Source organism: Carassius auratus, chromosome 44 (genome assembly GCF_003368295.1).
Source record: "Carassius auratus strain Wakin chromosome 44, ASM336829v1, whole genome shotgun sequence".
Lineage (NCBI taxonomy): Eukaryota > Metazoa > Chordata > Actinopteri > Cypriniformes > Cyprinidae > Carassius > Carassius auratus.
The window spans coordinates 7,823,219-7,837,391 of NC_039286.1; the positions used below are offsets into that span (position 1 = coordinate 7,823,219).

The window sequence follows — 14,173 nt, forward strand, 5'->3', positions numbered from 1 at the left end:
GATAACAAAGCAATTCGACGCAGTTCAGAAATAAGGCGAAAACGTGATTTTAATGTTCCAAACGCTTATAAATAAAAGGACAAATAAAAACAGTGTTAACGTCAGTGCAAATACTTAATGAAAAAAAGCGATTCAACAGCTCGAGAACTCGATTAGACCGAGAGCAGGAGTGCGTAACATACGCAACAAAGCCGCGCAGTGAGCGCAACAACAACCGGGACACCTTCCTTCTTCTTCCACAGCGATCTCCATTTTAACTCCTCGCCCAGCCTGCACCTCACGTGTCCTGGACTGTCTTTCTCACATGACCCGTGTGTTTGTCCCCGTGATCAGAGCTTCCATCTCCCGTATTTCAAGTGTCGCTGAATATCGCATTTTTAAAACCGCTCGCCTTCATGGATATGCTCGATCAGAGCTTGGACACCTCGACGAGGTGAGAGCGCGTCCTTTATGTACGGCTAACCTCAAGGCCCCAGTCAACCATTTTCTGCTCTGTTTTCATAGTAGGACAGTTAGCAATCCTCTTTCAAGTTTATTTTTTTACTTTTCTAAAGTTTTATGCACGCCATTAATATAGTAAGTTAAACAACATATACGAAAAGCACGAAGAAAACAACAGATCGCAGGCGTTTTAACATAGATGGTCGACATATTTATATCACTATTAGCCCGATTGCTAATTTGGTGGTTTTTGTCTATCCTTTGTACTAGAAGAAAACACAACTCCAAGCCGGTGTATGTTTGCCTTTAACAGTAGTCCTCAAATTTGACATTTTCTGAAAAATGAAAGACATTTGAACTGATATTTCAAATAGAAATGTCGTGTGTAGGCTGTTACTGTTGGAACAAAAGCTCTTTCAGCAGTTTAAAGCATTAACTGTTAAATTCCCTTCAACCTGCAACCAAACCGTCTTTTCCTCCAGAGGCTTTATGTGCATACCGAAGTTTGTGTTTATTTAATCCCGTGTGAATACATATGTATATAATTTTTTATCTAGAGAAATCGTCGCTATTAGTATTTTAAAATTTTGCAGACCACTTTAAAAACTGAACGGTCTGTAGTGATGAGAAGGGGGCGTTCACTGTTTGTTCACAAATATCTTGATGATCTAGTTCAGATTTATAACTAGAACATATTTTTTCAGTCATTTGGAGTTTTTAATGGATTTTCAAATAGTTCAAATGTCGTTTTAATTAATTGCATCAAGACTGAATGAATGTAGTAGTTATGTACGATTCGTTAACGAATCGTTCTTTGAGTCGGATCTTTTCAATGAATCGGTTCGCGATTCTTTCACAAATCTGAGCTGTCCTTGAGTGAAAAATATGAAGGTTATTTAATTTAAATATGACAACAACAAAAAAATTCACATTAATTATATCTAAATTTAGAACAAAATATGTTTTCAAAATAAAAGTATAAATGCGAATTATACTGTATTCCGGGACTAAAGGATCAAAACACAATTACAGTAAACGCTTTTATTGTAAATAACAGTATTATTTTTAAACCAGTGTAATCAATTAAACATTTAGCAGAAATGTGTCTTAAGAATATGCCTATATGATTTTGATCTGTATCTGGAGTTTCCTTTGAGTAGTTTTATAACATGACCCAAAACATTTGCTCTTTGTCTTTGCAGTCACGAGAAACAGGAAACTGAGGAGGTTGTTCAGCTGCAGGAGGGTAAGTAAAATCATGCATGTGCGGATGCAGTGAGTGATGCATATATTAAATATAGCGCTGTTGGTTTGTGGTGCATTTCTCAGGAGAGGGGGTGGGAGCGGAGGAGCAGGCAGCCGTTACAATAGCGAGCGTCCAGCAAGCGGCAGCCTTTGCAGACCACAATGTTCAGTATCAGTTCCGGACAGAGAACACTGGTGGACAGGTCAGTGTGACCATTGACCTTTCCAAGGTTCAAACTGGGGTCACTCTGTAATAAAACATGACTTGAGTACTGTGTCTTAATAACGAGTCTTATAAGAATTATTTTATGCTTTTATGAATATTTTCACTTCATGCTATATCAAAATAAGAGAAATCCAGTAAAATTACTTCTTAAAATCTACTTGTGAGCCTTGCGATGATCTGGCCATTCAAGCAGGGATTTTCCTGCCTGTGGCTCAAGACGCTGAGTTAGGCTCCATAATTGTACAACCCTAATAAGGACAAAAAGGTTTGGATTATAGAATGGATGGATGGACTACTGAAAAGATTTATTTAAAGATACAGCTCACAATTTTAAAGGGATTTTAAAGTTGACCTTATAGAACTGGGCATATAGTACTCAACATCCCACGTATAAATGTTGCGGGGAAGTACAGTATATATAAGTATATACTTCAATGTGCAGTTTTCATAAACGAGACCCATTTAAAGATTTCAGAACAAAATCAAAAAGGTTGGGTCTTCAATTGATAAAATATCATCTAGAATTACAGTAAAATCATACTAGAGCCACTGGCTCAAATTACCCCACTCCTACCATCTTAACAAACTTGTATTATCCAGCAGTTTAGAGATAACGTCACTCAAACAGTATAACCACATATTATAACCTTCTAAAGCACAAACGTGTGATATTTTTTTTTTCAAATTTGCCTGTAATTGTTCAGATACAAAAAACTAAATGAGTCCTTGAACATAAAAAAGTGTTTGAATCTAAATGTAGTTACAAATTATTTCATGGGCCTCTCTCCATCACAGGGTTAGTAAAATGAAAAACTCTTCAAATGTGTGTGGGCCATATCACCAATATTGTTTAAGGTTGTCTCAAAACAAGGGGTGGCTCAACTTCCCCACAGGCTCAAATCACCCCACTTTCCCTTATTGGCAATGTTTTAGCAAACGTATATAACATCCACTTTACATTTATAATTTGATTCCTGGTAGATAAAATGAAGTGCAACCTTTCTTTTTCTTTACTGTTGAATATCACGTCTCATTCAGAAAATGTCAAACTATGATAATACAGTAGGTTTCAAATGGCAAATCATTTTTGTTTTAATGCATTTTTGTTATTTAATTCCAAATAGATTATGCAACTTAAAAGATACAAAACATTCCTACCAAATTCACATTTGTGTTCTGACCTGAAACAGGTGACATATCGTGTGGTCCAGGTAACAGAGGACCATTTGGAAGGAGATGGAGGAGCAGCAGTCAGTGTAGTGTCCACAGCCTTTGCAGGCGCACAGCAAGCAGTAGCACAGGTGTGTATGGAACAGACTGGATCAAAGCATGGAGAAAAGTAATAAATTAATGCAGTGTCAAATTTGGCTCCATGTCTCTCATATTTCTTTCATGTATCTTTCTATAGGCTGTCATCCAGAACCCTTTTAGTAATGGAGGCAGTCCAGCGGGTGAAACGGTGGGGGGAGAGACACGCTTTGCCTACTTCCCAGCAGCAACTGTCACTGACGGTACAGCTACAGCTGTCTCAGTGCAGGCCACGTCTGATCCGACCCTCACACAGGCTGGAGGTCAGTTTCACATGCCAAAGTCCAAAAGCAGTGTTTGCCATTGACGCATTGAAATGACCGTTTTTACCTGTTTATATGCAAAGCAAGTAAGCTGCATTTAGAAGAATTGTATTCCAAAATGTCAATGGCATATGTGCACAGTTTTTACGACTGTACCACTTATCTTATTACTGCACAAAATTTGAACATTTTATTTTTTTTTTATAACCTCTTGGGCCAGAATTTATCAGAATATGCAATATGTTTCCTCCTCCCCACGGCGAAACACTCACTGTGGCTGGATGCACTTAAATCCGCTGTAAGGATGCTTTCCGGTCACATATTACACATGCTATAAACAAACAGAATGCAGGTTAAGGTGTTTACATGCTGGAAGCAATTGGGTTAATGTGCAGAATCCTATGAATCAGTTCTGTTAGGTTTATTTAAGCCATTTATGACCTTATGAAAAAATCAAACAAATTGGTTTAACACGCATGAGCACCCATGTTGTCAGTTTAAGCATAATCCAGTGGTAGTAAGTTCTAGTATGTCAATGTGCCGAAAATGTAGAGTGTTGATAACAGATGCTGCAGGTGCACATTTTTTCAAATTGTGTTTTTCAAACACTATTTTAACATTTCCATTTTTGTTTTCCCTAGGTCAGTTTTACGTGATGATGAGTCCACCAGATGTTTTACAGACTGGAACACCACGGACCATTGCCCCTCGTACACACACTTACTCTACGTAAGTATGATCATGAATCAACCCCTCATTTTTTCCTGTCTGCACGGCCCAGTCCAACCTTTCACCCTAGTACTATGTACATAATGATTTGATCCCTTCACATTCCCCCAAATTAATTTCAGTGTGCAGAACGATGAGAATGAAATTTCAAATCAAATCCTGACGAATTTTCCTGCAAAACACCTCAGATTGAGAGTATGGAATTAATTGGAAAATGCAATGATTTCACATACAAATATGCAAAGTATTTTCCAATCAGTTTAAGTGCAGTCAGAAAAAACAACCAAAACAAATTTGTCCCACTTGCCTGCTATCCCCAGAGACCTTGGTGAACGTGAGAGTCTTCAACACAGCAGATCAGAATGGTGAGGAAGACCTTTTACACCCCACCCCCTTTCAGCTCCCAGCCTGTCCATCTCTAGATGCTGCAGCTAGCTTTTAAAGGAATAGTTCACCCAAGAATAACATTTTGCTGAACATTTACTCACCCTATGCCATCCAAGACGTAGATGAGTTGGTTTCTTCATCAAAATTCAGCATTACTTCTCTTACTCAACAATGGATCCTCTGCAGTGAATGTGTGCCGATAAAAACATCACAGTAATCCACACAACTTCAGTCCATTAATTATTACGGACTGTGGACTCATATTTTGGCCAGAAGCAACGGTTTAAAGTTAGAAATGCGTTTTTGATGGATTTGTTTCCTACAAACATGCAGCTTTTCACTTCACAGTTTGTTTATTGATAGACTGGAGTTGTGAATAACTTGTGGACTATTGTGATGTTTTTAATAGCTGTTTGATCTCTCATTTTGATTTCACCCATTCACTGCAGAGGATTCATTGGTGAACAAGTGATGTAATGCTAAATTTCTTCAAATCTGTTCCAATACTCCTCTACATCTTGGATGGCCTGAGGGTGAGTACATTTTCAGCAAAATTTCCTTTTTGGGTGAACTATTTATTTAATTCAGTACTGTATAAATATAACAGATGTGTTTGCTCGTGTTTGAGTTTTCTTCATGTTGGGAAGACATCAATTCTGGCTGCTAAAAACTGAAATGAAGAAAAATCAAAGGGTTTCTTTCAGGCTTATTACTTGTTTAATCCAGATTTAAGCAAATCTTTGGGTAGATTCAGTACTGAACTGTTGTTATATCAGTGAACGGGCTGGAGAAATTTTAGTTTTTTTGCAGATTCATTTGGTGGTTTAATAGTGCAGTAAAGCAAGCTAACATAAGTCTCCTCTTTTTCTCTTCTGTCTCTACTTGCACAGGAAAATTGATGGACCCCGGGCACCTCGTGACGAGAGAAGGAGAGCACAGCACAATGAAGGTTAACTAATGCAAGCCTTAAGTCTTAGAGCTCACAATATGTACAGTTTCAGTGGAAGCAAAAACATCTGTACCAAGCAGTTACATGATCAATTTCCCAAATTTTGCTAATTTGAAAAATTATGAATTTGAAACATTTTTTTGCCTATTTAGTTACAGTAAAAAAAAGAAAAACCAGGAATGTGCATTAGAGAGAGAAAATGGGATCAATTTGGATTTCATATTGACTTACTGGAAGTAATTCAGTGTATAGAGTAAAAGTAGATCAGTTTGGGCTGTTGCAAAAATGGTTTTCTTGGTGTTTCTGCAGTGGAAAGGAGAAGAAGAGACAAAATCAACAACTGGATTGTCACACTGTCTAAAATCATCCCAGACTGCAATATGGACAATACCAAAACAGGAGCAGTAAGTAACAGCACCAGATCTATTCTTCTTGGAACTATTGTACCTCTTTACACCTGCTAATGTTAATGGGCTGTTTGTTGTCGTCTCTAGAGTAAAGGAGGCATCCTGTCTAAAGCATGCGACTACATTAGAGAACTCCGACAGACTAACCAGAGGCTGCAGGAGAGCTACAAGGAGGTGGAGAGAATACAAGTGGACAATGAGCTACTAAGACAACAGGTATTTTTGTTGTTGTTGTTTATGTAGGATGCACAGTGGGATCTCAAAGCAGATTACTAGTTAAGATGCTCCTTTTTGCTTCAAAATATTATTTCTTTAAATTGCAGATAGTATAAATAACAATACAGTCCAAGTCAAGTGCTAGTTGAATTGAAAATGTTTTTTTTTTTGTTTAATTTTTATGGATTCTGTTTTTAATTGTTTTAATTAAATTTTGATCATCAAAACGGATGTTTAATCAGTTTTATATATATATATATATATATATATATATAAATATATATATATATATATATATATATATATATATATATATATATATATATATATATATATATATATATATATATATATATATAACAATTTAACACTTTATTATCAATTATTTTTCCAGAAATTCTGTTTCGGTTTTTCTGGGTCCTGAGTTTTTTATCCATTTATTTTTTGGTCTAAAACAGTAGTAATCAAATTATTGCTGTCATCTTTTACAATTAAATTAATCTTTTAAATTGTAATCAAATGACTTTTCAACAGTTACCTTCAGTTTTTGGTGAACAAAGTGTTGTACAAGAGGTTTACAGTTTCAATTAAAATGGATGACACATTGTAATAATCTTTAAAAAAAATGCCTTAATGTATCCTTAAGTAAAATAAATAAATAATTCAAAGTTGTAGATTTATGAGATCTGTGTTGTTTTGCTTACCAAGTCCGATTGGGCAAATGGTAATATGTTGAATGTCCATTACCCTGCAGATTGAAGACCTGAAAAATGACAATGCACTGCTCAGAGCTCAACTACAACAACATGGCCTGGAAATCAGTGAGACTACATCACAGTGACAAAAACAAAACAACAACAAAAAAAAACATTCTCACGAATAAAAAAAAAAAAAGTGATAGTGACATGGAGAAATAATCCCTCAATGACTTGCTTGTACACGCATCTTCACAGAGTTAAGATGTTCTGCACCTCAAGTAGGGTATGAATGCTTATGTGATGCACAGACACACATCCTTCTGATAAGAGACTGTGACCATTTTGAAATTAACATCTGCTGTACAAGCACATTTTGTTTTCTCTGTCACTTCCGTGAGAATTCAACCACTTGGACTCGACTGATATGGAATAACCCTCATCTTCCAGAAGTATTCTGCTTGCCACAGGTTTATGTCTTTAGTTTCAATCTTGGATTTGTGAACCAATTATTTGCCTGCTAATGCCTAATGCTCATCTTTTGTTCTGTTTGAAACATTTTGTGGATTTTATTTTTGCTACATAGTGCAAATTTTACTACTGTCTCTTAACACGACAGAAGGTCTTTTTTCGAGGGTTCTTCGGTATTGTATTTATTAGCTTTCAAGAAATTGCGTAGCAGCAGGTATACAAAACCTTTGCATTTGGCTGATGTTTTGAATTCGATTTCGTTTTTCTGTCTTGTAGTCTTTCCATATATCAGACTTTGTGAAATACATTCATCAGGCTGATCAAAGACTTGATATCGTGGCACATCAAGACTAATTTACAAGTTTGCTTAGAATGTAAATGAAAGTGCATAGAGTATGTTTTTATTTAAAATGGAGACTTGTGATATCTAAAACTGCATTACCTATAAATCTCAGTTATCAGAGTACATTATATTTAATGCACTGTAATTTTAGTGAAGGATGAACGAGTAGCTCAGGGTTTTGAGGTGCAGGAAAATAGCCTAGGCTCTCCCCACTAACCTTGTAATCCTGCACTTTTTCCCCTTTGGCTTTAATATACTAGATTCAAACATGTACTCTCTCGCTCTCTCTCTCTCTCTCTCTCTCTCTCTCTCTCTCTCTCTATATATATATATATATATATATATATATATATATATATCATGTATTTCAACCAGTTGTTCTTAAGTCATTAATTGATTCAAAGAAATGTACTTCATAAGCCCTAATTCCCAGGCTTGTTTATCTACGGCAAATAAAATGGAAGATGCACAATAGAAACAGATAGAATTGCTACTGCTAATAGTGTTCTGGCTTATTTTATTGTAGCTTATCTTCCATCTTATTTTGTAACATTCCTAATTTAGGTCGTTGATTTAGACATTGATCAACAACACCATTTTGATCAATAAAATTGGATTTGAGCTTTAAAATTTATCAACCTCCATTTAATTATAAGAGTGTGAACATTAATAACTGATGGCAATGAGAGTTACTGTTAATGAGCTATGCATAAGGAAATCAAACGTACTTTTAAAGTGAACCGATTTATTTTCTTTAACCTTCTTAATAGTGTTAGTGTTTACCAGTTAATCTAGGTTTTAAGGCCAGAAGACCTAAGTCTTGGAATGAAAAGGGCTTAGGTCTACTGGCTTAAGTCTCCTAAGACTTGGATTTGCGTGATATAGGACCTTTAAGGCCATCTCTCACAGCCTTGTTTTCATTCATGTTTAATTCAATATGTCGTCCAACCTGAAGGTCTATTCAGGTCTGGGTTTTTCCCTTCCTAGTCAGGCTTATTGCAGAGTTTGAATAATATAATGCTAGATTACAAAAATAATACTTTAGACTGTTTACTGCAACCAATCACGAGGTGGTGGTGGTGGTATCCTCAAGTTAAATCACAAACAACCTGTGATCATAGCATACCAAGGCCTGGTATCACTGACGGGGCTTAGCTGAAACCAGGACTAGCACTTTCATTAAATTATGGTATTTAAGCAACTTTTATAAAAATGCCTTTGAAGAAAACATTACCGGTCTGTATCTTGTGACAGAACAATGGCACTGACATATTTTAAGATATGCCAGAGCAAGATATTTTCAGTTGAGACAGCTCAAACATTCATTTTAGTCTTGGACTAGCCTTAAGACTTGTCTGTGAAACCGGAGGAAAGTGTTGAACCAGTGAAACATCAAAATATATTTCACATAGCAATACAGAGAGGGCACAGATGACCTTTAAGCACTCTCTCTGTCCTCTTCACAGTATTAATGCTGTACTTGAATGACTGTTGAGTCCAGAACCATAGTCTAATGCACTGCTACTTTTAAATTAAAGCTTAGAAAGAATATTTTTATTAATGTATGTCTGATTGAATTGAGGAACACTTAGCATGACATTCTTACCACTGGTTTGATATCTATAAGCTATACAACAACAACAACAACAACGTTGCGTTTGTCGTGCCTAATGACTGTTGATGTTTATGTATGTACTTATATAAAAGAGAAACCCAGAGTTACAATATGTAGTTATTTTTCTTTGAAAGAAACAAAAATTCTAAAATAAATGTGAAAAAAGCTGTCAACATTTAAACAATGTCTTATCTTCTACATCACCATTAAGTCATATGAAATTCAATTCACTGCAATGACAATGTCCCAAAAACACTGACATTTCTAATCTAAGCCAACGGAGGACTATATATATAGTCGAATCTTCAGACATTGTTGTCGGCCTGTGGTAAAGTTCTTCTTTACTGTAGAAAACAACCCTGCAAATTCTTAAAACAGCACCTGTAATATAAAAACATTTATTTAACATAGATTTTTTAATATAATAAAAAAATAAGCAAAATAAAAGTTTGTAAAGATACTAAAAACATAAGCGGTTTTATTTCCCTTTTTTTTATTTCGTAACAGTGTAGTAACCATGTTTCTTGGTGAATTGATTACCATTTATATAACCAAATACCATGGTTAAACTATGGTTAGTGTAGCAAAACCATGGTTAATTTGTGGTTACCATGGTTTAAATGTAGTAACCATGATCTTTTTGGTTTTGTTTGTAGTAAAACCATGGTTAATTTTCGTAAGGGTTGGAACTCCTGTAACATACTTTAGACACCTGGATGGCATAGATACAGTAAACAGAATATGATTTGCATTCTATTATATGAACATTTAAAATTAAGTCACTGTGGAGTCTTATGTTGTTATAAACCTGTATCCAATTTTTTTGTTTTGTTTTTTTTGTTACATTTTTAAGCATTGTTGTGCAGTTTTTCCCATGCTTGATCTCTTGTTTGTTGAAAGGTCTCTGTGGTGCTGACTCCTTCCTACCTCTTCCTTGATTTAGGCTTGTCCATCACGACAGGCAGGTCTCTATGGTCTGTGGTGGGCTCTATCAGAATCCCATTCAGTTCACTACCTGGTGGATGGCTGGTCTTTGGCTGCACTGGGGTCAGAGCATTGCTTGTGAGTTCTTCTACAGTGGGGCAGATGGTGTATGGAGATCCACTGCACACCCACTTGATGAACTTGGTGAAAGTTTCCTGAGGACCCACACTGGGCAAGTGAGCCATTAGGTGTAGGCCTTGAGGCTTTGCTGCATTACATTTACATTTATGCATTTAGCAGATGCTTTTATCCAAAGCGACTTACAGTGCATTCAGGCTATCCATTCTTATTTATTTATTTTATAAGTATCTGTGTTCCCTGGGAATTGAACCACAACGCAATGCTCTACCACTCAGCCACAGGAACATTATTCTGGATTTTGTTCCAGGCATAGCAGTTGGCCCTTATGAAACAAAAATATATTGCAGTATAATGGAAAATATCATGCAATATATTAGGCATATATTCTTATATAGGGGATTTAATCTTTATTTTTTCCAATATATTGCAATATATTGAAAGCGGCAATAATTTGTATATTTTGCAATATATTATAGAATATATGTATCATCAATATATTATTCAATGTATTCATTTTAAGAAATATATTGGTAAATATATTTTCCTTTCGTAAGGGGAGTTGCAGGCAGGTCTATTTTCCTGGTACCGTACTCACTTTGGAGAATCCATCTTTCTGTAATGTGTGTTTGTCGCAAAAAGTGCGCAACGAAGGAAAAATTTCTAAATCAGAGTTTTGATGTAGAATACACAGGAGAACTAGTAAAACACAACCAGACATAAATGCAAACCAAGGCAGTCTAAGACTAATAATAATAACTGTCTTAATGTGCGATAAAATAATCATCAACGTTCCATCCCTAAAATATTTAAAATATTACTTGCTGCATCAATTCATTATTTTCATACACGAAAACTGCACCAGGAAAATGACCATGTAAGAGCAATTTAATTATATTTACAATACAGCACCCATAGTTAACATTTTACACATTTCACATTATACATTTTATATTACAAATAACAATAATTACAGAATAAGTGTTTCAAAGAATAGTACATATTAAGCACATGGGTCAACAGTACCACACTGTTGTCCAGATTTTGATGAAATACATCAAGCCTCCATAGAACCACTTCAGTCTTACTATAGATCTTCCCTCATTTTCAAAAGATCCGATGCTGCTAAAGTTTAAATTTTTTGCCTTTATAATAACTTACTTTTATTAATGTTTAGTTAAAACCATTAAAAATTGTATCATGTAATATAGAAGCAAACATAAGTGAAAAAGGAAAGCTGTGATTAAAAAGCTGTCTTGAAAAATGTCATACTGCTAAAAATATTATGTTACCATGCACTCTCTTCCAATAACTTTAAAAACCACCAAAACATTATCTCATATCCTTCCCTTAAATATGATTGGGTGACTCACACTCAGAAGTTAAAAAATTCCATGATCAAAGTCAACATCTCATGTATTTCCATGAGTGTCTTGTCGTACCCTAATCAGCTCTCTTTTATAGAAGGGTCAGCTTTGTTTGCTTTTGATTTGTCATCTTTAGATTCACCATGGCTTATTATTGACGCAGCCTGAGTCGTTGTTTGAGGACTCCTGGAAGCCCTGTTGCAGTGATTCCACGACTTATATGATGTATTCCTTCGTTTATGGCACAACTTGTCCACCAAATCCCTCGGCGTCCACGGCGAAAGCATTAACATGACCACTGGCTCAAGAAATACATTGCAGGAGCAGGAAAGCATGGCTTCACTTCTCCACTCCACATTAGTGTACAATACAAAGCCCACCACGTGGGAAACATTGTAGGGTCCATAACAGACCACAAATACTACTAAAGTGGAGAGTGCAATGGCTAACACCCTTCTTTTCCCATCAGAGGGCAAAGCAGAGTGTCTGACAAGCACTAGGCAGCGCAATGTGCAGAATGCTGACAAAACAAGTGGCACCAAGAAGAGTAGCAGCGCCATCTCCAGGCGTAATGGCACCAGCACTTCCAACTGCACCTGGGTGAAGTTTTCATAGCATGCTGAGACATTCTCCTCTGATAAAGACACAAAATGGCCCCCTCCTTCAGCAATATAAGCAAAACCCAAGTGTGCAAGCACTAAGAGCCACAAGATGGCGCTTACCAGGCAAGAGGTACGCGCCCGACGGTAGAGTTTGTAAGTTATGGGATAGGCAATACTCAGATAACGTCCAACGACGACTGCTGTGAGGATCAAACTGCTACCATAGACCGAAGAGAACAGAAAGAAGCTGTAAACTGGACAAACCGCAGCTGGAAGCGCCCAACCTTGGAGCACGGTCTCGGCCACTTTGACTGGCATCCATGACACTAGAGCCAGGTTTGCCACGCACAGGTTAAGAGCGTAGACTACGTTGGGGGTGGCACCGTGTTTTCGAGCCTTACGGATGTACACGAAAAGTACAAGGAGGTTGCAGGGAAGTCCAAGCAAGAAGGTCAAGATGTAGACCAACAATGAGACGAAGCTGGACACAGTCAGCTCCATGTCAGATCAGTTTGTCGATTCGTAGCTCACCTACAGTAGATCAATTAACTTATGCCTCCTTTTTATATGCCCTCCATTGGCTGCCAGTATTCTCTCGTTATTCCATTTGTAGGAATAGCCGTTCCTGAATCAAATTAAGTGCTGAACACTCTCCAAACTGCATGGGGAAAAAAACATGAAGACAATAAGGAAATTCGTATTTGCACAAAAGTTCATATTTATTTGGAAGGCAAAAAGTAGGGGGTGGAGGTGGGGGTGTGTATGGGAGGGGCGATAGATGGGTGGTTAGTGCATCTAAGAGCTCGAATTGGTCTGATATGATGTAAGGGGATGGGTATTTAATGCAGCAAGATGGCATTTATATGGTCTCACATTGCCTTATTTGCTTTTGGTGCACACACTAGATCAGGCAACTTAGTGAAATGATTCAGAATAATTGGGATTTGCAGGAAGCTGAGCCCATCCAGCCGTGACTGCAATGAACTGGACGGTTAAACCATTAAAGCTGTAAACTCACTAGGAGTCTGTTTGGGGACGTCATTCAAGAATGGGTATTACATACTACAAATTAACTTGACGCTTTTATAGCAGCTTGCAAAAAGCCTTTGGATCATTTTATTAACCATGATCATACTGGCTATACACAGTATATACTGTATATGTGTGTGAGTGAGTGAGTGTGTGTGTGATCATATACAATATAATCATACTGGCTGTATATATATCCTAATGCAAAGTAGAACTTGTGAGTCAATTATTCACAAGGGATCTCAGGAAAAGACAAATGCTTTAATAAAAAAATTAAACAATTTAAAACCAGTGAATTTACTATATTCTAAATATTTTAATTACATTTCATACTGCTCAAACCAAAGATGCCTAACCACATCAAATTATGTATTTAAAGACTAAAAAAAACAAAGAAAACAGAAAGCTTTAGGAACCATTTACAACCTCAATTTTAGGTTTATAAAAACAGTTATAAACGGCAAAAACAACATGCATATCACAAAACCAAAAGTAGCACCACAGTCTTCATATAATGGCATCTAAATATAACCTGATCATACTCTTGTGATCAACCATGATTAGGACTCTGTCATATTTGTCATGCACATAAGACACAAGTAGTCCCGTTTAGAAACAGTAGTGCAGCAGTAAACTTCACCAGAACTGATAAATCATGACCAATGGATGGGCATTTTTGTGTCTTTTATCATGTTTATCACTGATTAGAGTCAAAGTCCAATCTGAATAGAGGCTTTTGTATGACATTAGCTTCGCTTCCCAAACATGAAACTGCAATCTGTTGACAGATGGATTAACATTGTTGTTGTAAAGGTCTG

At 36.5% G+C, this 14,173-nt stretch overlaps 2 protein-coding genes across 3 annotated transcripts; one reads left to right on the top strand and one right to left on the bottom strand.

Annotated features, from left to right (window-relative positions):
* Positions 1–4: 4 nt before the first annotated feature.
* LOC113062339 (upstream stimulatory factor 2-like) lies at positions 5–9,468 on the top strand. 2 transcript variants are annotated; one of them, XM_026232127.1, is made up of 11 exons: positions 7–433; positions 1,644–1,687; positions 1,771–1,889; positions 3,103–3,213; positions 3,321–3,483; positions 4,125–4,212; positions 4,533–4,577; positions 5,490–5,548; positions 5,858–5,952; positions 6,043–6,171; positions 6,926–9,468. In XM_026232127.1, the coding sequence occupies exons 1-11, from the start codon at positions 396–398 to the stop codon at positions 7,010–7,012; spliced, it is 978 nt and encodes a 325-aa protein (XP_026087912.1). In that variant the 5' UTR covers positions 7–395; the 3' UTR covers positions 7,013–9,468. The 2 variants fall into 2 exon arrangements, with proteins under 2 accessions (XP_026087913.1, XP_026087912.1); XM_026232128.1 differs by lacking the exon at positions 4,533–4,577 and having other exon boundaries at positions 5–433.
* A 2,053-nt stretch (positions 9,469–11,521) lies between these two features.
* On the bottom strand, positions 11,522–13,051 carry LOC113061991 (free fatty acid receptor 3-like). The gene has a single exon (XM_026231490.1). It carries the CDS (start codon positions 12,825–12,827, stop codon positions 11,805–11,807), a length of 1,023 nt encoding a protein of 340 aa, XP_026087275.1. The 5' UTR covers positions 12,828–13,051; the 3' UTR covers positions 11,522–11,804.
* Positions 13,052–14,173: the final 1,122 nt, after the last annotated feature.